The 25,247-nt window shown below is 41.6% G+C and overlaps 1 protein-coding gene across 1 annotated transcript; it reads right to left on the reverse strand.

The window, feature by feature from the left end:
• Positions 1 to 429: 429 nt before the first annotated feature.
• LOC107121111 (phosphatidylinositol 3,4,5-trisphosphate 3-phosphatase and dual-specificity protein phosphatase PTEN) lies at positions 430 to 14,639 on the reverse strand. The gene is made up of 4 exons (XM_015423974.1): positions 14,502 to 14,639; positions 12,015 to 12,181; positions 8,381 to 8,608; positions 430 to 3,254 (listed from the first exon to the last, which is right to left on the reverse strand). The coding sequence occupies exons 1-4, from the start codon at positions 14,542 to 14,544 to the stop codon at positions 3,069 to 3,071; spliced, it is 624 nt and encodes a 207-aa protein (XP_015279460.1). The 5' UTR covers positions 14,545 to 14,639; the 3' UTR covers positions 430 to 3,068.
• Between the last annotated feature and the right edge of the window lie 10,608 nt (positions 14,640 to 25,247).

Below are 25,247 nucleotides of genomic sequence, written 5' to 3' on the forward strand. Positions count from 1 at the left end.
CAAACTAGGAACTCTCTTAGCCTCCGTATATCTAGAACAGTACTGTCTCTCCTGATGGGCAGCAGCTCTGCAAGGTCCCAGCCTTGTCAAATATCAACTGGAGATACCTGCAGTTGAACTTGGAGAGATTGTAGCAACTGTTTTATTACTACGAACCCTTTTATACAACAGAACAACTACAGTTACATTTGTAAGCTTGGGAAAGTTGATTAAACTTCACAAGACAATGCTTATTTCTGAAATCCAGTCAAAGCCTTATCAATAACTTCATAGAACCAAATATTTTTTTTTTTAAAAAAAGAGAGAGAGATGATCGGCTTTGCCTTAAGTTGCTCTCCAATAAGTAACCCTCATGGTTCCAACCATATGTGCTTTTCATGATTTTACAGAGATGAATAGTTTTATAATAATACACCCAACACAGTGACAAGAATGAGACTTTAATCAGTTTTAAGTGGAGTTTTAACACTAAGATAAAGGGCTGTTAAACACAATAACAAACGGACATTTGATTTGTATGAGACATTATCCTGTACATGTCATTTTCTTGCTTTGTGTATCCTCAGTGCATAGCATTACACACAGAGCCACTGTTGCACAGCACAATAGTATCTGAAGAGGCTGAATCAGAATAAGGCTGCTTAACAGACAATTTTTTAGTATATATATTCTATATGAAAACAGACTGAGAATTTTGAACTGGCGAGGCAGCTCCACCGAACACTGCAGTTAAAGCCTCCTTTTAGTGCACAGTTCCACCCCCCTTCCATCTGCATGCATGACACATTAACAGTATTTTTAAAAGGTAAACGAGGCACTTTGTGGCAACCACAGGCATCGTTAACATATTGCACGTTTGCTAGAATTTAAGCAAGGAACTGCACACTGGCACCCTAACCTTTATTTCTTTTTGTTCCTTAAAGCTGAAAACAATTGATGCTGTGTGTAAACATCCCCTTCAGTTTACAACCTGTGCCACAGCAAAGAACCTTGGTGCTATTTTATACAACTGCCCTTTAACTACTGTGACAAACTATTTTAACTGGGGCTACAGATGACTAGGGATGGCACAGGGCCTAACAGTAAGCTCCTGTCGAAGTGATGCCTTCAAGTAATTTCAGACATGTAAGCGGCTGCACATCCAAGAATTTAAGCACACAGTCCAGAAACTCAAGAAATTACCTACAAGAATGCATTTTCAAGCTAATGAATACTGTCATAAATAAAGTTTTAATCAGGACTCAAACCTTTCAGTTATAGTAATTCTTGCCATGTTCTATAGGGATGGTAGCTGAAATAAAGTATAGGAGAGTATGCATAATATATATTATATAATATATATATATATATAAAATGCCATTTTCCTTTTTTCAATGACTATACCATAAAAACGTAAGCAAGGCTTCTCAGAACCACTGACACATTCAAAATCCAAACCCTCATTCAGACCTTCACATTCCAAAAGGAAGAACAACAGTGCAAAAGGCCAATAAAACTCTTCCCAACTGGCCCTCCCATTTTACACAGTAGAACTGTACAAGATAAAGTTCTATAAGACACCGAACACTGTCAACATCCAAATATTTTAAAGCACAAACTTTTTAGTTGGCTAATGTGGTTTTCAAATTGTTAAAGGAAAATCAGGTTAAACTTAAATCACAGGAATAAAGTCAAGGATGATTCAATAGTCAACTCGTGCCAATCGGTTTCATCTATGGAGCCATATAATGGGATCAAAACTTAGGAAGCCTCAGCATGAGCTTTGTAAAAAGTTCACTTTATGGATAAAAGCTATTATCCTGTGTAGTTAAACACAAGTACTGCGAAAGTCAGTATGAAGTTATAGGCACACAACTACACAGAGGATTTAGAAAGGGAGCAAAATTGACCAATGGATGTGGAAGGAGCATGCTGCCCCTTTGTTTAGTATTCAGCCTGAGTTCTGCCTTGACTAGTTATGATTTATATCCTCTTTATTAATGCTAGTGGACTGGGCACTATGGATTCCAAATTCATTTAATCAAGTGGGACCACTGCTGATGAACAGAGTTAATGCCAATAAACACATAAGATTTCACATGATGAAGCTTTAAAAAAGCAACTGTTTGAAAGACAGAGTGTGTGTGTTTTAAGAAAAGTCTACAACAAAAGCTGTAGTCTTCTTTTTCCATCCACAGCTGGGGACACTTCAACTAATGAACAAACTATAGTTTAGGCCTGTTTCTGGTAGACAGCCTCCACATTTATATGGTTAAGTCATTGTTACTGTGTTTCACATGTATCCACACTGGTTTCATATCCCTTCATTTTTTTCAATTGTAAGATGTTCCGGAAGATTCATTCCTGTACCCCTAACATAGAACCACTCCCTCTAGCTGCCTTTTCTAGCACCATTATGCGTAGAAAAAAATAAAATGCACAAACAACAAGCAGTGACAGCGGCGATTCCTCAAGGTCCAGGATTTATTACTGAGCATGCTGAAGAGGTGCATGTAAGTAAGCTGGAAATGGTACACAGTCCAGGGTCCAGCACAAAACATTCCTTTCTGAGCTTCTCTTTCCACTCTCCTATCCATATTACATGCATTCAAATGTAGTAAAACCCCATTACTTCTCCAAGCCAACTGCAGACTTATCTGTTGCCACATAAGTGCAAAGAAAGGGGCAGGATGTGAACCTGTGTATTAGAAAGAGCTTTACAGCAACTTCAGTTGATGACAGAACACAAAAGGAAAATTCCTACGTATACACATCAGATCTGTCTCCACTTTTATAAAACTGGAATCAAATGGGAAAGTGCCATCTTTATGTGTTCCTAATTGAAATTTAAATGTCCTCTTGACACAAAAAGGTATATACATAACATAGCTACGTAACCTTTTTTCTCCTCAACTGGACAACAAGTGTCAAGCCCGGCGGCTTCATAGGGCAAAATGAAATTGGTCAGGAAAACTGTTCTACAACTGATAATCGTGACACAATGTCCTATTGCCATTTCAAAAGGTCCATAATTCAGTTTATTCAAGTTTTCTTCTTTGTGGTATTTTTTCCCAAATTAAAAAAAATATTCAGACTTTTGTAATCTGTGTATGCTGATCTTCATCAAAAGGTTCATTCTCTGGATCAGAGTCAGTGGTGTCAGAATACCTATAATGATCAGGTTCATTATCACTAACGTCCGGTGTTACTGAAGTTGAGCTGCTCGCTTCTGCGTTTGACGGCTCCTCCACCGTTTTTGTGAAAAATAGCTTCACCTAGAGAAAGAGGATGATGGCAGAAGTAAGTAAATGCCTGCTGGAGACAGAAAATGAAGGATCTTCATATACTTCATAATATGAAATATTGCCAGTAATTGCTATGACACGGAAAGCACATGCTAAAACTTGATATTACTTTGTTTTTATGCAATGGTTCTATAGATTAAAACATAAGTAAGCACTAAGCAGAGAAGCACACGCAAGCAATATATGCTCTACAATTAAATGAAGGCCTTCAAGGCAGCAAAATATTTAAAAGCTTATTACTGCTTAGCAGTTTCCCCATTTCCTCTAGAGTGATCAAATAGCTTCTCATGTTTACGCTGCAAAGCTCCATATATTTCACATTTTCTTTCAAAGTTGCCATTTTTATTCTTACTGATGTTTTCAGGACCCAGCTAAGAGATATTCCTATTAGTAGAATAACATGCTCACCAAAGCAAAGGAAAATTTCCCTATTTATATAGCATTAATTTATCTCATTCTCAATGTGGCCAAAGCTGAGGATAAATACAGAAATTGGAGCAGTGAACAGACATGAAAGATATTCCTATGAACCTGAGAAGAGATCCAGGTTCACAAAAAAATCTGAAATAAACAACAACAACAACCAACCCCCCCCCCCAACCCTGTAGCTTTACGAAAAATGAATGCCCTAAGTGGCTGTTGCTACATAATTACAATAGCATTGTCAGTTGAAGCCTTGGTTTCTATCACTAAAAGCCAGAGTGGATGGGCCCTTTCCAGTGTGCTTTTGGCCTTTGATGGAGGATTCACTGAGGCCTGGCACAAAGGAGCACCTGTACACTTAAGAAACAGATGTACTCAGTGGCCATTGCTATATATCCACAATACTATTGCCAGCCTTCAAGCCTTGGCAGAGGGAGTGGGCAGGGTCCTTTCAAGGACTATTTTAGCCTTTGAGGGTAGACTCACTGGGGTCAGGCCTGGAAGCAAACACAGGCAACTTGCTACCATGCAACTTGCATGACTCACCCAGGACTGGCTACTTGCTACTGTTCAACAGTAATCATCCCACAAAAGCAAGTGTGATATAGCGGTTGGAGTTTCACATTAGGATCTGACAGACCCAGGTTCCAATGCCCACTCTGCCATGGAAGCTCAGTGGGTGACTTCAAACCACTCACACACACACTCAGCTTAACCTACTTCAGAGCTATTGTGAGGATAAAATGGAGGACAGACTGCTTTTGGTTCTCCATTGGGCAGAAAGGTGGAGAACGTATGAAGTAAATAAATAATACATACAGTTGAAGAACATAAGAGAAGCCAAGGTTGGATCAGGCCAATGGCCCATCCAGTCCAACACTCTGTCACACAATGGCCAAAAATACCAGGTGCCATCAGGAGGTCCAGCAGTCAGGCCAGGACACTAGAAGCCCTCCCACTGCCCCCCCCCCAAGCACCAAGGATACAGTGCATCACTTGCCCCAGACTGAGAGTTCCTATCTACACCTTGTGGCTAATAGCCACTGATGGACCTCTGCTCCATATGTATATCCAGTTCCCTCTTGAAGCTGTCCATGCTTATAGGTGCCACCACCTCCTGTGGCAGTGAATTCCATGTGTTAATCACTCTTTGGGTGAAGAAGTACTTGCTTTTATCAGTTCTAACCCGACTGCTCAGCAATTTCATTGAGTGCCCACGAGTTCTTGTATTGTGAGAAAGGGAGAAAAGTACTTCTTTCTCTACCTGCTCTATTCCATGCATAATCTTATAAACCTCTATCATGTCACCCCTCAGTTGTCGTGTCTCCAACGCTTTTATCATTCTAGTTGCCCTTTTCTGCACTTTTTCCAATGCTATAATATCCTTTTTAGGTGACCAGAACTGTACACAGTATTCCAAATGAGGTTTCACCATCAATTTATACGGGGGCATTATGACACTGGCTGATTTGTTTTCAATTCCCTTCCTAATAATCCCCAGCATAGAGTTGACCTTTTTTATTGCAGTCGCACACTGTCTCAACATTTTCAGTGAGTTATCTACTACGATTCCAAGATTTCTCTCTTGGTCAGTCTCCGCCAATTTGAACCCCATCAATACGTATTTATAGTTAGGATTTTTGCCCCAAGGTGCATCACTTTGCACTTGGCCACACTGAACCCCATTTGCCACGCTGACACCCACTCACCCATCCTCAACAGATCCCTTTGGAGTGCCTCACAATCCTCCCTGCTTTTTACCACCCTAAACAACTTTGTGTCATCCGTGAATTTAGCCACTTCACTGCTTACTCACAACTCCAAATCATTAATAAACAAGATAAAAAGCATCAGACCCAGTACTGATCCCTGTGGTACCCCACTGCTTAACACCCTCCACTGAGAAAATTGCCCATTTATACTCACTCTCTGCTTCCTATTAATTAGCCAGTTTTTGATCCACAAGAGGACTTGCCCTTTTATCCCATGACTATTGAGGTTACTTAGGAGCCTTTGATGAGGAACTTTATCAAAAACTTTCTGGAAGTCAAGGTAAACAACATCTATGGGGTCCCCCTTGTCCACATGTTTGTTCAACATTTCAAAAAACACTAACAGGTTAATGAGACAAGATCTTCCTTTACAGAACCCATGCTGAGTCTGCCTCAATAGTTTTTATTCATCAATGTGCCTACTAATTAAAAAAAATCCTCATATTCCCTTTTTGCCTGCCTGATCACAGACTTGTATTTTAATTGCCACAGCCTGTGTTCCCTTTTATCAACCTCACTGAGACTCACTTTCTGCCATTTAAAGGAGTCCTTACCTTTTACAGCTTCCACTACTTTGTTAACCATGCAGGCCTTTTTCTATACCTATTTGTGCCTTTCCTAACCTGCAGTATATATTTTTCTGAGGCTGCGATTACACACACTAAAGAATCCCCTTTCAATGCACTTTTGAATTGGATTTTGCCAGTTCACACAATAAAAATCCAGTTGGAAAGTGGATTGAAAGTGGATTATTTAGTGTGTGTGATTGCAGCCTGAACTTCTAGGATTGTAGTTTTAAATAGTCTCCAAGCTTCCCCAATGGTTTTGACCCTTTCTACTTCTCCTTTCACTTTCCTCCTCACATGTCCCCTCATTTCAGAGAAGTTACCCCTTTTAAAGTTAAAAGAAGATGTGTCGGTCTTTTGGGGCAACTCCCTACTTATATAACTGTTGAACTCAATAACATTATGGTCACTGTTCCCAAGTGGTGCAATCACTTTTACATCTCTCACCAGGTCTTGGGCATTACTTAGGACCAAATCCGGGATCGCCTCTCCCCTGGTAGGTTCCCTGACCATCTGCTCCATAGCACAGTCATTGAGAGTGTCTAGAAACTCAATCTCTTTTTCCCAACTCGAACACATATTGACCCAATCAATGTATGGGTAGTTCAAATAACCTATTACGACACAGTTATTTTGTCTAGCCACTATCTTCAATTCATTCATCATTTTATAATCCTCCACTATCTTTTGATCTGGTGAGCGATAACACACTCCCAGTGTTAAGCTTCCTTTTGGGCCCACTATTTCAACCCATAGCATTTCCAGAAGCAAGTCCAATTTTCTTACCCTCTCTTACTGGACTGTATACCCTCTCTGACATACAGAGCCACCCCACCTCCAACCCTTCCCCCCCTCCTTCCAATATAATTTATAACCAGGAATCACTGTATCCCACTGATTTTCCTCATCCCACCAAGTTTCTGAAATACCCACAATGTCTATTTTTCCCTCAACACCAGATAAAAAATAAAAGAGGCAGATAAAAGATAGGTTGGTGGGTGGATGGGAAGGAGAGAAGAAAAGTGGGAAAGCTGAGGATATGGGGGCTGCCAGGAGAAAAGAATGAGGAAATAGAATGGGGAGGGGGATACAGGGGGAAATGAACCCTTCCTCAAGTTCCTGCAGGTTCTGCATTATGCCACTGGGCCCAATCTGGCTGGCATCAAGCAACCTGACCCACCCCAGTGGCTGGCCCTGTACAACTGGGCCAGACCTTTCCTGGGGAATGGCTACCGGGGAGAGAAAAGCTGAAGATGGGGGGGGGGGAGATAAAGATAGGTTGGCTGGTGGGTGGGAAGCAGTGAAGGAAACAAGAAGGGAAAGTCTTTGGGGGCTTTCAGGAAAGGGAAACAGTGGAGAAGAGGAGAATGCTATGTCCCCCACAAGTCCTTCTGGATCCCCCACTCCTGTGGGTGTGTATACATATATATGTACACACAGACTTATGAACTGGAAAAATCAAAACCAGATAAATGCCATACTAAACTTAGTGTTCCACTTAGCTGATTTTGTAATCTGTTGAGGAGAAACCTCACCAAATTAGGTGTCAGCAAGCTGCCAAATGTGTTTCTGCTTTCACTTTCACCTCAATCTGACTTTCCATGCGCTTAATTGCTTTGCCAGTAACAAGTATCTTTCAAGGCCGCAGGAGGAGAGCTGCTAGAGACATTGCTTGGGTTATCCCGCGGATGAGTCGTGGGAAGCTTTACCTGTTATGCTTAGTAGTGCAGTTAGTTCTCAGGCCTAATGGCACGCGTGGGAACTCCCGCAATTGGGTCTTGGTGATTTGAACGCACTATATCTTGACATGCTCTTTGGTTGCAAGTTATTCCTAACAGTGTTCCTGTCAATGCACCTTTAGCTTCAATAAAAGTAAAACCTTTTCTACAAGCGTGTACTTCGTTGTCGCTGGGGGGACCTGACATTAGGGTCAATAGATGGAATACTTTACGCATTAGATAGTTAGAATGGAAGAGCAGGCTGTCTGCTTCTTCCAGCTCTGGTATTTCTGTTGTGATGCATACACCAGAAAATGCAAATGCAAGTAAGGAAGAAGCCTGTGTTTCAGTAGACTCAATATACAACAACAGTTGAATACAAAACTAATTCTCTTAAATGTGAACCTTTTCACATAGCACTTCAAGTGTATGAGAGAAAAGCGGTGTATAAATATGTTAATAAAACAAAAATTCTTTTACAGTTAAGTGGTATTTATTTACTCTTGAGGCGTATAATAAATTACCTCTATTTTACTAAGTATAGCATAGTACTAAGCATACTTCAAATCACTGAGCACACTTGAAGATTCATTAGGTGAAGGATTTGAAATACTTACCTTAAAGTTTGGAGAGAAGTAACGATTTGCCTTGTCTTTATTCGCCTTGTCTAAATCATTTTTTGTTAGTGTAAGTATTAGATATTCCTTGTCATTATCTGAACGCTCTGTGCTGAAAATACCATCTAGTTCTTGATCTCCAAGCAGGCTGCCATTTTCTACTTTATCAGAATTTTCTTCCGGTCCTGGTATGAAGAATGTATTTACCCAGAAATGAAACATTTTGTCCTAAAGAAGGGGGGGAAAAGCAGCTTTCTTCAACATGTTCACTACATGCCAAAAAACCTAAGATACTAAATAAATCTGGTCCTGCACACACATCAGTAGCCAAACCATGTGAATTAAGAGCATATTATTATACCCTTAACTGTGACTGTTGTGATGAGAACTGCATAAGACAACTGTAGTGGTGTGCAGAAGCTGTTGTTCTCACTAACAACTTGAACCTAAAATTCATCAGGGGGAGGAAATACCATAACTGGAATACTGAGAGCACACAGCAGTATAGACAGGTCCCACCAATAAACAGTTAGGCTTAGGCTGCACCATCTTCCATTCTTGATTTGATAGTTTTCTATAAGAAATTATGATCTGGCAAGCCACACAGGAAAGACTCTGCTTTTCATCCGTGCAAGGTAGGAGCTGAAGGTTGCCAGAGAAAAATATAATTTATTTAAAGCTAAAGGAAATCATCTGATCAAATAGCTGAATATAAATCTTTCAAATAAACAGGTCTCTCTGCACTGCTGTTATAGCATATACAAGATATATACACGAAACCTGCTCAGAGCAGACATTAGAGGGAGTTTCACTTTATGTTGTTAGGCAGCAAATTTTCTCTTCCCACCCCAAAAGAGAACAGCTGGCAATAAATGAATGAACATTTTATTTCTCAGTCCTAACTTTAAAGGATTGTAAAAGAAAGTGAAGTACTCCTACTTTCAAATGTACTTTCCTGAATCCAAGTAAACTCTGGAAGAGCTGTTAAAGGGTCATATAGGCAAATGAATACTGCTCCAGACAACTCTTAACAGAAAGGGATTTCAAGGAACTGTATGTGACTTACGCAATGCTCCCTCTAAGCTGTGGAGTCTTGTGAGCAAAAATTCTACTTTGTGGGCTGCCGGCATTAAAGTCGTGAGTGAGCGATTTGGCTGCTGCATAAATTAGCCTGCTCTGGAGCCATCTTTTCTAAGCTAAGACAGAAATGTGTGAGCTGGAAGCTAAAAAACTGTGAGCTGGCTCACACTAACTCAGCTTAGAGGGAACACTGTTTACAGGGCTTACCTACTTTTTTCCTGTCTAGTAAAAACACATACAGGTGTTTGGCATATAAGCTACTCAGAATGAATCTCTAGAGACAACTTATTTTGTTGATCAATATGAAGCTAGCATGTTTCAAAGAAGTGTACAGATACTGAATAAAGAAAATACTGCAGCCAGTAGGGGGCCAACTTCAACCATTACCCTACCGAAGCTAATTTCCACTGGGAAGAACAAAAGTTCTCAAGGACAAGTGAAATAAATGAAACATGAACATCAGGGCTTCAAGACATTTCTAAAACTGCCCTTATAATTTAAGAGTTTTAATAAGCAATGTAGTTGTTTTCTAGAAAGCTACTGTTTCTTTCTTTTCCATTTAAATTTCAACAGGATGCATTCATTGTTTAGTTCACGTTTAGTTTCCCCACTTAATCCTTATTATTTCTTGTTTTTTTAATAAAACAGCACTCCTTTTTGTATCTTAACATACTGTATCTTTTTTGTAACTATTTTTAAAACTTTATCTTTTCTACACCTACCTTTCCCACAAGGCAAAGACACATCTTGAAAGATAATAAATTTAAGTGGTTAAAAAATTATCTAAGGGCTAATCGCATTCACAGTAAAGTGACTGTGATACTTTTTAAAAAGTTATTCACAAAGTTGCTTTAGTGGACTTGCTCATGGGTAACTGTGCACTAGATTATAGTCTTAATTCAACTAAGATAATTAAAAAAATCTTTTGATAAACCAAAAAGGTATTTTTGAAATTATTTTTTAATCTGCCCTAAAATCGCAGTTGGCAAGTGTGGCAAAGAAAGGTACTTCTTTCCCACACAAGAGGAAGAGCTTCTAAGAGGATGCCTGCCACAACATAGGCATGCATCACATAAAATTAATTTCAGAACTACTGGTTTTACTCCTATGCAAATTTTAATTAATAGATCAACCAAGATAACAGACTATAAATGAAAACTAAGATTTCATTACAAGCCTATCGTTTACATTTATAAAAACCTTTCAATAACATCCTTAAAATTGTAAAACCACCGGTTCTTCCTTACTGATTTGTACACTTGTACATGACAGAGACTTGCTTAGGAGAGTTCAACACGCACAGTGAACACCTTTAAGCCCTAGCCCTGCAACCTAATTTCTCAGATAATGACTCCATGCAGTGAGCTGAGTGAAGCTGAACTCAAAGAAAGACTGGAATAACAATAGGCGGTAGAGCTTACAACTGAAGAGGAAGCAGGCTTGCTGACAGGGTTAGGTCTTCTCTGATTTGATTACTCATGGCCAAGCTAGATGCAACAGCAGTCACAGTTGTAGTTCCATCTGCTGCTCCGCCTTAACACCCCTTAATTTGTTACTCAAATCCCCTTCCCTGCCTATGATAGCAGAAATGAGCTGGGCAAAAAGTGTGTGTTTGGGGGGGGGGGGGAGAACAGACTTCCTCACCCTCTTGTTATTAGAACTGCACATAAAAACTCACCATCCTACTTTACACACCAAGAGGACAGACTTGTGGGAAAAAACCCTCACTTTTTGCATCTCATTTGCTCAGACTTGAAGCCCTGAAGAATCTGTATGAATGCTACAGCACCTGGTCTTTCCCAAACCAGCAGTGACTGGAAGAGCTTTTTACCAACTTAATCTAGTCAGAAAGGTTCAGTCCTTTCAGAATTGGTCCATTATTCATGGCTTCATAAGTCCAGGTTCCTGCAAGGGATGCTCAATGGGCGTGCCTTCTAAAAACTGCCCATATCTCACTTCCCATACTTCCATTCCAGTCCTGGAAACTAAGTGACTTGTGCTAAGTTGTCAGAATGTGTAACATCCACCCAGAGGTCATTTCGGGGGGGATCGCAGTTCCCCCTGGTGAGGTGCGAGGAGGCGGGGCACACGACGAAGCCCCGCCCCCTCTGTTTCCGGCCGCCCCAATTCCGGCCCTCATTCAGCCAGGAGGAGGCAGGAGAAGAGGGAGGGTAAGTTGCTTCCTCCCTGCCTCTCCCCACCCCTGCCTGCCTGGGGCCAGGGAGGGCCTTCGCGGGGCTTCTTTGCACTCTCGCTGGCCTTGCAGGTCCACTGCCGGGCCCCTCATGGGGCTCGGCAGTGGAGCTGCAAGGCCGGCGGCGGCGGCCGGGACCGTTGGGGGCAGGGTGTGTGGCTTATGACACATGTCTGGTGATGTCAGGGGGTGTTGGCCTTATGACACACTTCCGGTGATGTCAGGGGGTGTGGCATATGCTAATGAGTTATGCTAATATGTTCCCCTAGCTCTTTTTCTACGAAGCGACCCCTGCATCCACCCATCTAGAACTTGGGAAAATCAAAAACAAACAAAGCCATCTCTGATTATAAAACAAACCTTTTTCAACATTTTGTTTTGTTTATGGAAGAATTCCACCTTGATGTCGCCACAAACTGGTAATGGCTGAGGGAACTCAAAGTACATATATTTGTCTCCACGTCTTGTGGGTCCTGAAGAGGAGGTGAATATCTTTACCTTAAGCTGGTAGACCACAAAGTGAGGATCTGTATGATAAAAATAGTCGTTTCATAATAAGCTGTTTAAATTAATTTCAACAATCAAAGCCAAGCAACTTATTACAAACAAATATTCTTAATAAATGTTTCTCAGTAATAACAACTAGAGTTAGTTTATGGTACATGGTTTAGATATCCAATCTTTCAATATTACATTAAAAAAATTAAAACCATTAACCATTAATTGTGGAATTCTGTATTATCAGACCAAATCAGCCCTAGGTAACTGAAAACCTGCTACAGAACAATGCTTATATTAACATCAATATGAGCATAAGAATCTGGCAGCAACTGAATCAGTAGTAGATTAGTGCTAAAACTAATTGGCATACAAAAATGTTTAATGTCCTTGCAGGCATGATACAATACGTACTGTTGCAGACAGAATTTTTATTAAGTATGCCCCATCCTGATTCTTAATTCTAAAGTCATTACCCTATTATATAGCATCATATGATGTTATATATTAAGTGGCCAGAAAATGTAGGTGTCAGAAATAACATTTTAATGCCATGAACAGCTGATAACAGAAGTATCACACCGTCTCTGGAACACATCCAGAGACTCATGGGAAAAAGGAAACCAGAACCAAAAATACTGAAGTTTCTTATACAGAATGCAGAACAACAAAATGAACACAAAAATCTGCTAACTACTTCCCCAACTGCAAAAGAGGAAGTTCTAATCATTTTAAAAGTCAGCAACAGTAGCAATACACGACATACATTTTACTACAGTTTGTGGCATAATGGGGAGTGACTAAACCCAAATGTAGGCCCACTGGAGCAAGCAGACCTAATTTTAAAACCTTCATATCCTTGAGCACAAAAAGAATGTTCTAAGAGATTTGTTCCAAATTTACTGTATAACTTAGCTATATTAACCGAATATAATCCAAGCACAAGTCCCTGGCTTTTGCATATGCAGTGGATATGGCAGAACTACACAGCTAGTAAGCCAGATCTCCCTGGATAAGCACACTATTACTCTTACAGTGCAAGCATTACTTCCAAGAGGTAAGACATTATCTACTCTGGCACTAAACCTGGAACTTCAATTCATGCAGAGCATATGCTTCACCAACTGAGCTATGGGCCCTCTAGTCTCTCTCAACAAAAGAAATCACACCATACTGCCTGTCTTTGAAGACCAACATTAAATGAAGCTTTACTCCTATTTTACGATCTCCTAGGCAGTACTGACAGTTTGTCACTCTCCAAGGGGGGGGGGGCACTTTGGTTATTTCAAATAACCAACTCTTATCATAATATGGAATTTAAGTGATTGCCATGGTGCCAAGTTATCTAAAGTATCTAGCAGGATTCAGCAGATCTGTGGTGCAATGCAGAGAGCTGTAGGCCACACAGGCCAGGATTCAAATCCCTACTCCAACAATTCATTGGGGAACTTTAGGCTAGTTTCTTTCTCAGCCTAACCTACTTAACAGGATAATTTGGAAAAGTCTTTTAGGTCTGTATTGTCTACTGTGACCAGCAATAACATACCTGTCAGGGTCGCCCTCCGCTGAATCAGATTCCTGGTCGAAGCACCCTCCAGCATCCCTTGTATTGCAGCTGTAGGGATGCTCAGCATTGGAGATTTAGAGGGGAGGGGGTTTTCCCTCAGTTCAACCATAGCCCTCTCTCTCCAGCCAACTTCCTTTCTCCAAGTGCTACGAGGACTCTGATGTGTCCTCCTAACAGCTCATCCCACCCTCATTTTAAGGAAAAGACTGAAAGAGGGTTGAGTCCAGGAATCCCAAGCCCAGACCTGCACAGCTTTAAGAAGGGCTGGGGCCTTGTCCTAGGCTGGAGGTTGACCTAAACAACTCCCCCCTTTCCCCCCCCAGCCCTGCTCTGAGCCCACTGGTCAGCTGAGGCCCATGGAGACTCCACGACACTGCACACACACCCCAGGGAGCCACAAGTCCATCATTGCACAGTGCTGCCAATCTGATGGGCGGTGCCAATTTGGGCCCCCCAACTGCCCCTGAGTTGGCTGCTGGGATTGACGGCATGCCAGGATTGAGGCCACAAGGACGTCCATGCTGGTCTGCTCTCCTGCTTGCCCCGAGGTAAGTCCATGGATGGGGTATCTGCTCCCAGAGAATATCCATTCCAAAAGTCTGGAAGAATTTAAATGGCCTGAAGTAGTAAATGTAATCATCTTGTTTGATAAATTAGGGGTTTTTTAGTTACAGTTTAAATATATCAAACTTGACACTGGGGAATCAGGGTAACTGTGCTCACTGGTTGATATGGATATTAGAAGATATAATCTCATGACACAGGTATCTGAAAATACTTACTGCAAGTGCCGCCACTGAACATTGGAATTGTTTCAAACATCATTTTGTGAAAGAGCAACGCCACAGGTCTGTAATCCAGTTGATTCTTTAACAAGTAGCTATAGTAATATACATAGCGCCTCTGACTGGGAATAGTTACTCCCTAAAGAAAAAAGGAAAACTTAGTCCAAGAACATGTATTATTTTTAGCATTTTCATAGCTTGTTGTAAGAAATGTCTGATCTTAATTTTAAAAATGAACCAAAGATGTCATTTGTAGGCAACTACCAACTACACAATTGTGATGTGGTAAGAAATTTACCCCCCAAACCCTCAAAATCCCAGCTCATCAACACAAAAAGAAAAGTTATATAAAATCCAAATCAGTTTCTCCAAGTGTTACATAAATCCTTCCTATGTTAAGTTTTATTGAATGCTTAATGTTTTTTCTCCAGATAAGGCAGTTAAGGCAATAAAATAGTTATTTTACATGTAAACCACAGATTATGTACACCTATGCCAGGGTCTTGTCACATCACTGGTGCAAGAAAACAGCACACCAGAAACCAGCACAGAGAATGTTACATATGTCTATGCTTCTGGTGCATGTGACTAAAAAAACCCAAAAAGGCATTTCTCTTTTGTTTGTGCTTAGAAGTCTTACACCATGCAACTTGAAATTGGAGTGAAGTGTAGTTTATAACCTGGTCTAACATATTAGTATGCTCTTTCAACTCATAACTACATTCTGTGGCTCCTACAAAATGGCAGGCCTATCACATGTTATAACTTCAGTATTACAAAACATAACCCAATGTTTCATATGAACAATTAAACATACTCTACATTTCTTGCACTTTCCCTTTTACAACAGTTTATTTTCAAATTCCCTCCTTCACCTCATATATTGCCACTTATTAGATTAAAGGTAAAGGTTCCCATGCTCAAAAGCCAGTCGAATCTGAATTTAGGGTTGCGGTGCTCATCTCCGTTTCAAAGCTGAAGGGCCAGCGCTGTCCGAAGACATTTCCGTGGTCATGTGGCCAGCATGACTAAACACCAAGGCGCACGGAATGCTGTTACCTTCCCACCAAAGTGGTACCTATTTATCTACTTGCTTTTGAACTGCTAGGTTGGCAGAAGCTAGAACTAGAGACGGGAGCTCACTCCATCATGCAGCACATTCGGGTCTCGAACTGCTGAACTACCGACCTTCCACAGCCTGCAGTTCAGCGTCTTAACCACTTGAGCCACCGCAGCTCCAATTTATTAGCTGTAAACAATTATGAATTGCTGCAGGTTATCCAGGCCCAGTCTTCAATTACAGCAGCTAACACACCATTTGGATCCTTTGTGTGTAGATTTTTACCTATAGCTGGTATTTTTGAAGTGGTTGTCCATACATTCTATGCCTGCACAGAGAATCCTCTGGAAACTTTTACGGCTAAACAAAGCAACTTCTTTGGCATTGGCCCCACCCACTTCGAAGAGACAGGTGTAACATCACATACTTAGGAGGCAGAGCCACACCTTCCCATTCAGTTCTTCCTCAGAGCAATGAAAGCAGGCAAACACTTCCCTACTAAAGGGAAGGATGCCTTGTTTTGTGACTGCACAAAGCACTTGAACAACATAAGTTAGAAACCAGCAACCTGTTCATGGTCTCTCTGCAGACACACCAATAGGAAAAGATTAGAAAGCTGACCTACTACTGCAGGAATAGGTCAAACCTTACAAGTCTCCCAAAGTCTTCATCCAACCTAGTTTTCATATCCATGCATAGTGTATGACACAACTGGATTCCTGAGCTCAGGTGGCTGCTCTGCAAAGTTCTAAAAGAGGTGCGCCTATGGAGGTCAAAACAGGGGGCAACAGTTCTACTAGTGGGGTACCATGTGCCCTGCCTTCATGGGAAAGTACTGTTGTGCCAAGGCTGTAACACTGTCTAATGGACCCTGAGATCTAGTGGCTTAGGCCAAAATGGCATCCTTTGCCCTTGTCCCATGGGATTCTTTCTAAATGAAAATGTTCTGTCTATATAGCAGGCCTGTGGACATCTAAGGAATACGGAGTTTATACAACAGATTTGAAAAATACACTAGCAGTGTCAGACACTGATCCAGATGGAATCTAGAGGCCATCTTTGATAAAAAGGAAATGGCCAACAAGAGGTCCATCCCATCCTTATGGAAGTAAATATAAAAGGAGGTCAGAGCAAAAAGTACAAAGTTCGCTGGTTCATGCTTCATTTATAACTACCAGAAATATGCTTTCGTATTTCTGATCACACATTCCCAGTGGCTCAAAAGAGCATTTCATCAGCTGGGATACAATCAATCACAAATCCCATAACTCAGCTTGAGCAAATTAATGGGTAGGTAGAGCCAGCAGAGACCTTCAAAAAAAGTTTACAACAGCCAAGTAAAAATAGAGTGGCTGTAGAGGAAGGAGAGCATGATGACTGCAAGAAAGCCATCAAGGATTCGTATACTGAAAGGAGCTCAAGGACACTGATGTAGTCTCTTGACTCTAGCTAAAACCAAGCCCGCCTGGTAAGAGTTTCTCCTGCAGTGAGTACCCCATTCTCACTTGGAAGCATCAGTGGCAAGGAAGACCTAAAGCGCTAGTACGGCAAAGGAGATTTCTTACAGGAACCTGGAGGAAAGTTGTGGCCACCACTGCAGAGTATGGATCATCTAAAGGCAGTTGGAGTCTTTATATCGGGAGCTTAAGAGGGTGGAAATTGTATAATAATCAAAGCTCCTGGAGCCTGGTTAAGGGAACCACAAACATGGTGGAAGCCATAAAACCTTAGATATGCTGGGCAAAGACCATGATCTGTTAAGGGCAGGTCATAATCTTGGTAGCCAGCTGGAGAAAGAAAAGTTTTTGTATCAGGGGAAGATGGCAACACCACAACAAAACGGGTATGCTGCAAACTCTTGACATATATTTATACGGGAAACTTCTAAACTCAGAGAAGCACTTACCTTATATCACTAGAAATGATGAATCAAAAGATTCCAGTATGGTAATGTGGGTTTCACATACCTGCGGGACCGTCTCTCTTTGTATGTGCCCCAAAGAGCCTTGTGCTCTTCTGACCAGCACAATTTAGTGGTCCCAAGCCCAAAAGATGTCCACCTTGCCTTGACCAGAGCCAGGGCCTTTTCTGCTCTGGTGGAATATACTCCCAATTGAGATCAGGGCCCTGTGAGATTTGTTGCAATTCCGCAGGGCCTGTACAACGGAGCTATTCCACCATGCTTTTGCTCCATGGTGCCATTTGTATTAATTGACACCAGGAGCAGCTGATTTATCAAAGCTGATTATGCTCCATCACCCCTACCTCGCATGGATCTAGCACATTCTGGGAACAAACAAATCACCATCAGGTATTTTTAATTGGTTTCTTAAATGTTAACTCTGCTAGAATTAATTTTAATGTGCTGACACTTTTACAGAATTATTTTACTGTGTATTATGATGTAAGCTGGTCTGAGCCCGCTTGCAGGGTTAGGGTGGGATAAAAGTCCCAACAGAGATAGAGAGATAGTTGGACCTATATGAGATAGCCACAGCCAAAACACCACTGAATCTCTCAGACGTAGGTTGCATGAGGCTATCTAATCCTGGGTGTCAAGGCTCACCATGGCTTTAATCAGGCCTACAGCTCTTTACTTCCCTCCTTCCCCCCCCTCCTGTCCTCACCCTTTGAAGCTGGAGCCTGCCGAAGTTCCCAGCTCCCTCCTTTTGCCTGCTTTGGCAGGAAGCTCTTCTGGGCTTGGAAAGTTACAAAGAAAATACAGAATGGATTTTTTTATTAAGGTCTCTGCACCCATATAGACTATTCTGGGATTGTTTCCAGCAATAGAAACAGTGCTCTGGGTCTGGAATGACAGCCCCCAGAGTTCAATGACGATCTCTAGCAATAGAACCTGTGTTCTGGGACTGGAATGACAGCCCCTGGAATTCCATTCTGGGGGGCCTCATTCCAATCTCACTTCTGCTACTCCAAGGGACTGTCATTTCACTCTGGTGGCTGTCATTCCAGTCTCAAGAGTAGTCTATCTGGGCCCAGAAACCTTAATGGGAAATCTATTCTGCATTTTCTTTTAATTTTATCTGTGCTGCAATGTATTTCAATAGAGTGAAGCTCAAGAAGTTTCACTTTCCAGCATTTGTATAGTTGAAGCTGTTGCTTGCTGGACTTGTCTCCTTGCAAATACAGGATTGATGTTTTGAGTCCGCTTGTCTCTGCTGAATGGACCTGAGAATGGGTGCCTGAGTAATCTAACCTGGGAACCCACAGCCAAAAGGGGACATTACTCTGAAGAGCCACTGCCACTCTAAGAATACCGGGGGGAGGGGGGGGGGCTTGCAATGCCCAGCCATTTTTATGTTCCTAGGCTCAGAGCATTTGATATATTTAGTTTCTGCTGAGATCCTTGTGCTTTTTCTTGATGTTTTATTTTAAAAATTGCATTGCCAATTATCCCCCCCCACCTTTCCATTTTTAGGCAGGCATCTTTTTTGCGGGGGAAGGTTTGGGAGGTGTCAGTTATCAAAGACTGTTAAATAAACAAAATATGGCAAGAGTTTTAAGTGTATTTGTATTTTAAGTAAAAAAAATAGTATCCTTAATTGTGTTTGTATCTTTTATAAAGTTTATATCTCTGCTACCTGGCATTACATTTTATGAAATGCTTGTCCTGGCCCCACAAAGTCCCATTTATGTCAGATCCAGCCCTTGTAACAAAAAAATTAGCGCAACACCCCTGATCTAATCTTTGTGAAAACGTTTTGGTGAGAATCTCAGAAACTGTATTTTATCTTTTAATTTTTAGATAGGATAGTTAATAATATGTATGTATTTATGTTTCTGATTTCATTTACATATGCAAGTATATTTTGTATCACAGAGATTCTTTCATGTGTACTCATTTCAAGAATAATTAGATTGATTTTAAATAAAAATATTACATGATAATCATGAGTGATCTTTTACCAGGACACAAGGTTTACACTTGACACCTGGAATAAATGAACTTCTGACTCCTCTTCAGTCAGAGGGCTGTAAAATATAGAGACAAGGTAGCAAAGAGAGCAGCCATCTCAATAAGCCCTGTGATTTAGTGGATAATGTGTTGCAAGAGAGCAGGTAAAGAGACCGTTTATTTCCATGTGTTTTAAAAGGAATGCTTCCCTAATGGGGCATGTGTAATAGTCCACCTGTTACAGGTAGGCAGGCATCACTGCCATGCCCATTGTGAACACCCTTAAAACACTGGACAGTCCAAAGGGGAAAACCTTGTATTGGTAACGGAGTTGCCTGCAAAGTGGAGACAATTGCAGAGGTGGGGCCTATATGGCTTCAGGCCAGCTTAACAACCACCTTCTCCCATATGAACCTACCCATCCACTCCGGTCATCTTTGGAGGCCCTGCTTCAAGTGCCAGTGCCATCTGAGGCTGGTTGGGTGGCAACCCAAGAAAGGTCCTTCTCAGTTGTGGCACCAAAACTTTGGAACTCCATCCCCAAAGAGATTAATCTATTTCCCTCTATAGTTGTCTTCTACCATTGTTTTACAATGGTCTTATTGCTCACATGTTAATGGAGTCCCAGTCTTCTACGTGGCTTTGTCATATAGAAGAAAAAATCAATTCAATTGGGCTTAACACGTTGGAGATCTATCTCTGTACACAGAAAAGTCCGCCTTTAGACTGATCGGGCAAAGACTGGTTGACATTGAGAGGCAGGTTCTTGAGAGCCGTACAAAAAGTAGATGCTCACCCCTCAATTTGGGGCTTTTACCTTTTGGGCAAGGGCTGAGAATCTAACTTGTTTAATGAACCCGGGGCAACGAAGAGCATATCTGTTACCAAGGTTTAATGTGTTGCCATCAGCAGTATTATATAAAAAGGTAAAGGTTTCCTTGCTTGAAAGCCAGTCAAATCCGACTCTAGGGTTGTGGTGCTCATCTCCGTTTCAAAGCTGAAGAGCCAGCGCTGTCCGAAGACGTTTCCGTGGTCATGTGGGCATGACTAAACACCAAGGCGCACGGAACGCTGTTATCTACTTGCAATTTCTTGCTTTCGAACTGCTAGGTTGGCAGAAGCTGGAACTAAAGACGGGAGCTCACTCCGTCATGCAGCACATTCGGGTCTCGAACTGCTGAACTACCGACCTTCCACAGCCTGCAGTTCAGCGTCTTAACCACTTGAGCCACCGCAGTATTATATAGGATTCAAAAAAATCCCATTCGACAGTAGATTGTGTTCCTGCACTAAGCAGGAGATAGAAACTCTTGAACATGTGTTTCTTTCATGTACTTTCTACTCGGACCTGCACCTTACATTCATTGAGCCATGGTTGAGAAAGTATTCAGGGAAACCTGATAAATGTAAGATTTACTTTTTGCGGACAACCCAGAATCACATAATAATTGAAAGTGTTGAAAAATTTCTGTATGAAGCTTCAAGAAAGCGTTCAGTATCCCTTGCAAATTGAGTCTTATGTTCTGTATGTTATGCCAATAAAGGTCATTTGATTGATACCATTGTTTTAATATTGAAAGGTTTTTATGTCCACTGTCCTGGGAACCCTATTGGGGTGGAAAGGTGGCATAGAAATATTTTAAATAAATTTAAAAATAGATTGTGATATGGATTTATAAGTCTTTAAATACAAGGCAAACCAAGTTTGAGTCAACAGTGGAAGAATGGATGTGAGAGTGCTGGAAATCCAGGTGTAGGTCAAGTCACAAAAGCAGAGCTGAGGATCAGGCAGTGGTCAAGTAGTCTGGGTGAGCAGTCCTATTTGCAAGGGCCACATGCAGGTAGCAGGGCAGAGAGAAAAAGTCAAAAGTCTGAAAAAGCAATCCAAACTGCAATGGCCAGAGAAGAAAAGCATAGTCAAAAGTAGGCAGGGTTGAGTTCCAGGAAGTCAAGATGAGTGAAACAAGCAAGAGAGCCAAACTCAGCCTAGGAAATCTCCTCACATGGTAACAAGTTGGCCAAGCAGGCAACTTGCATGCTCAGGCTTTATAGGGTCCAAGACTTTGCAACTGACTCTTTGGGACATCCTAAACTAGCAGAGAAACTGCAGCCCCAAGGTGCTATTATACCACTGGTTGTGTAGTACTGGGCCTGAATTGGCATAGGTCACTAGTTGAGTCCCAACCTAACACAGTACAGAATGCGACACCCCCCCCCCAATAGGTGAATAAGATAAATTTGACTGTTAAGAACTAGTGTAGAGTGTAAGCTTCCATGTCTCTTACCTGGCTGTGGGGGGGGGGATCCTGCCTCTCCTCTGGGTGACATCACAGTGACAGGGACGTTGCAGGGTGATGTGCCTGTTTGAGGGTGGGGCTTCCTTTACTGACCTGCTGGCCAGAGGCAGGCTGGAGCCCCAGAAATCAGGGGAACTTCTGCCCGGATGGACCAGGGGTCTGGCAACCCTAAAGACAACCCCGCTTATCAGGTTTTCAGAACAGCAATACCTTTTGGCTATTCTTAATCCCACTAGGGTATTCCTGCTGCTACCCATTCATACTTTTCTGTGACAGCTCTGTACCTCTCCTGCAGTTTAAGGCTTGATAAAACAGAACTGTTCAGAAGAGTCTTTGAATCCTCAAGATTTGCTTTGTGGATGCCTTGAAAGCCAGCCTTAACTGAACTTTGATCTGCTGGTTGTTTTAATTCTTCTCTCCTTGGAATTAAATTACATTGTACTGATTTTATAGCTACCACTAGGGTTTTCCTGCTGCTACCCATTCATACTTTTCTGTGACAGCTCTGTACCTCTCCTGCAGTTTAAGGCTTGATAAAACAGAACTGTTCAGAAGAGTCTTTGAATCCTCAAGATTTGCTTTGTGGATGCCTTGAAAGCCAGCCTTAACTGAACTTTGATCTGCTGGTTGTTTTAATTCTTCTCTCCTTGGAATTAAATTACATTGTACTGATTTTATAGCTGTTACCTGTCTCATGTCCCAATTCTTTGGGAGAAAAGCAGGTTTATGGTGGGTTTAAATATAATAAATTTACTTCTGAGATGGTGGGACAATTTATATTGAACTCTAAAAAAAAATCCTTTAAAAAGTCATGTTTGCAAAGAGGGTCCGGCTTGCAAAAGAGCATCTGAAGACTCCAGAAGAGGGAAAGTTAAGCAAATTCTATTGCATATGCCAGGCAATGGTATTAAAATGTAAATGCATGACAAAGAGGAGAATGATCTGCACAGGAAATACAGAACATTAGGTAAGCAAGAGGAATGGGTCCATCTTTGAATCATTGCCAATGTCTCTGTGGACAGACATTATCAGATGCACCTCTGGAATTGGCTGATCTCAATTTTTGAACTTCACTTAATTGAAGTATCACCCACTGTATTGCTGAACAGACCCTCCTCGTTCAAGGGGAGATTGGTTTCACAGGTGAGGGTGCTGGAACAAAGCCAAGCATGTCTCAAGGGGAATAAAGACCACCATAGTTTCAGAATCAAAGATTATGGACATGATGCAATGTACTGATCTGTTTAGCAAGGCACAGTGCATTATTCTTGAACTCTGGCCAGAATAAGGGGGAGTTATTTGCTCACAAAAGAAAGGGAGAGAGAAAAGGGAAATGGAACCCCTGACCTAGAATGTATACTCTTTCCCCATCTCCACAGGTGCTGAATAGGGATACTACTTTCACTTGCCCTGAGACCATTCAACAACTATGGAATTGGGTGGAAAAGAGAAAGAAGGAAGCCTCCTGGTGCATAATGTACACATTCTCCAATTTTCTGGATTGGGGTGGCATGGAAAATAGTCTCCTTAATAAATCTTTAACAATCTGAAGAAGAGCTGCTAATATCAGATAATATAGTGTGATACACCAAGTCCATTAATTGGAATTCTGGATCCTTGAGGACTGGTGTTTTTTTAATGTCTATACCCAAAGATGCAGCCGTCTGAATCAACCACGTGGAGCAGAGTCTTGGATCCTCAGACTATGAGGAAGGATATAGGTCAACCAACATAGGTTTCAGAAAACAGAACAAACTCCTAAGTCTCTGGTGCCTGAAGAAGGGGAAATATTGTCCCTAGATGAAGAGGAAGAAAGGGATTGTGACCTCCAGACAGGTTGTTGTGAGGCAGGCTGACTAAGCACTGAGTCCAGTCAGTGCTGGTGAATGGTATTCTGGATCTATGAGCAGAGAGAAAAGCTGAGCCAGAACAGTAGTAAGGGGAGTAACCAAACCTAATAGAGTGGCTGGTGCTGGAGTCACAACTGCTGTAACTGGAGAATCAGATAGTTCTACGAGTGATCAGTAGGATGCTGGACATCTCTTGTGTTCTGAACACTCATGTTGCAGTCTTGAGTTAGAAGCAGATAGCTGGAAGGCAGGTTCATATTTTGGGCATGGAAATGAAGACCAACAGGCAGGAATAGACAATCAAGACGAAAAGGGTGAGCCCTAGATGAGATGATGAACTATTGACCCCAATCACACTCATATAGCCTGTATTCATTCATCCAGTGGTAAGAACAATGGAAGAGAAATGCAAAAAGCATGGATCCTATTCAAGTTATCAAGGTTCTCACACCAATCAATATAGCAATCCCCTGTACAAGAAGAAAAATGCCTTGACGATCTGGGATACCTGGAATGTGAAGGGGATCAGGGATTAGAATCATGGCAAACATGCTCTAGAGTCCCAGGCTAGAAATGGAATAGGGCTAACCTCTTGTTATATGTCATAGAGCTGGCCCCTCTCAGAGACGGCCTCTACTACATGTACTTCAATTTGTAGAAGGCATTCTTAGGACTGAACAAGACACCTGATTCCTCCAAGCACAGCTGCTGGGGGGGCGGGGCTAAAGCAACACAACATTCAGTATTTTCATCAGCACCAGAGCCTGTTATGCTGTTACCAAGGAGCAGTTGGCTCCACTGCAACAGGCACAGAGTCCCTCTGAAATTCATACCATAACAGTACAGGGAACCAAGACAGATCAGACTTGTCTATGAAAGCAAAATATTGACAAAGATTAACATTGATTACAAAGAGCATACCCTCAAAAAATAGCTGAGTCAAGGGCAGGTTACAGCTGGCTTTAGTGAATTTTTGACAATGTGAATGCAACTTTATACATTTCCTGTAAGCAGAAAATGCAGCAGTCATGTCTGTCCATGGAAGGCTCAATATTGTCAACAGATTAGAAGTTTGCTGTGCCAGAGGCATATGGACTTTGAGGGGAACATCTGCTTAACTAAAGAACAGTGAGAAGAGAATCACTCATTATTTCAACATAGAGAGTAAGTTCTGGACAACGTTGCTCCTGTGATGACTGGAAAAAACTGAACTGGAAGGCATGTTCTGCAGCATCCCTCTCTTTGAGATTGATATGGATGGTGCTAAAAAGGTAACTTAGCTCCTGAATGTTCTGAAGTGCCTTCCATTACAATGTCCAGGGGGTAGCTGTGTTCACCTGATGCAGCAAAATTATTTCCCTGGCTTCAATAGGAATCTTGGTTTCCTCAATCATTATAGGTGCTAATGTTTCAGCATTATCTGACCTTTACAGATGTTAATTCAGCGGTGCCTTTATATAGTCTCTGTACCGCCTTACTAAATCTGTTTAACACGTCTTACACTGTATTTCAGATTTTATGTTAATTCTACCCTGCTTTTCTATCAACAGTTGGGAGAAGTTCTCACCCAGTAATTCAACTGATTACTATGTGATTGGTTTTGTTTCACGCTGGCCTTTCTTT

This window comes from Gekko japonicus, unplaced genomic scaffold (assembly GCF_001447785.1).
Source record: "Gekko japonicus isolate JY-2015 unplaced genomic scaffold, Gekko_japonicus_V1.1 scaffold2325, whole genome shotgun sequence".
Taxonomy (NCBI): Eukaryota; Metazoa; Chordata; class Lepidosauria; order Squamata; family Gekkonidae; genus Gekko; species Gekko japonicus.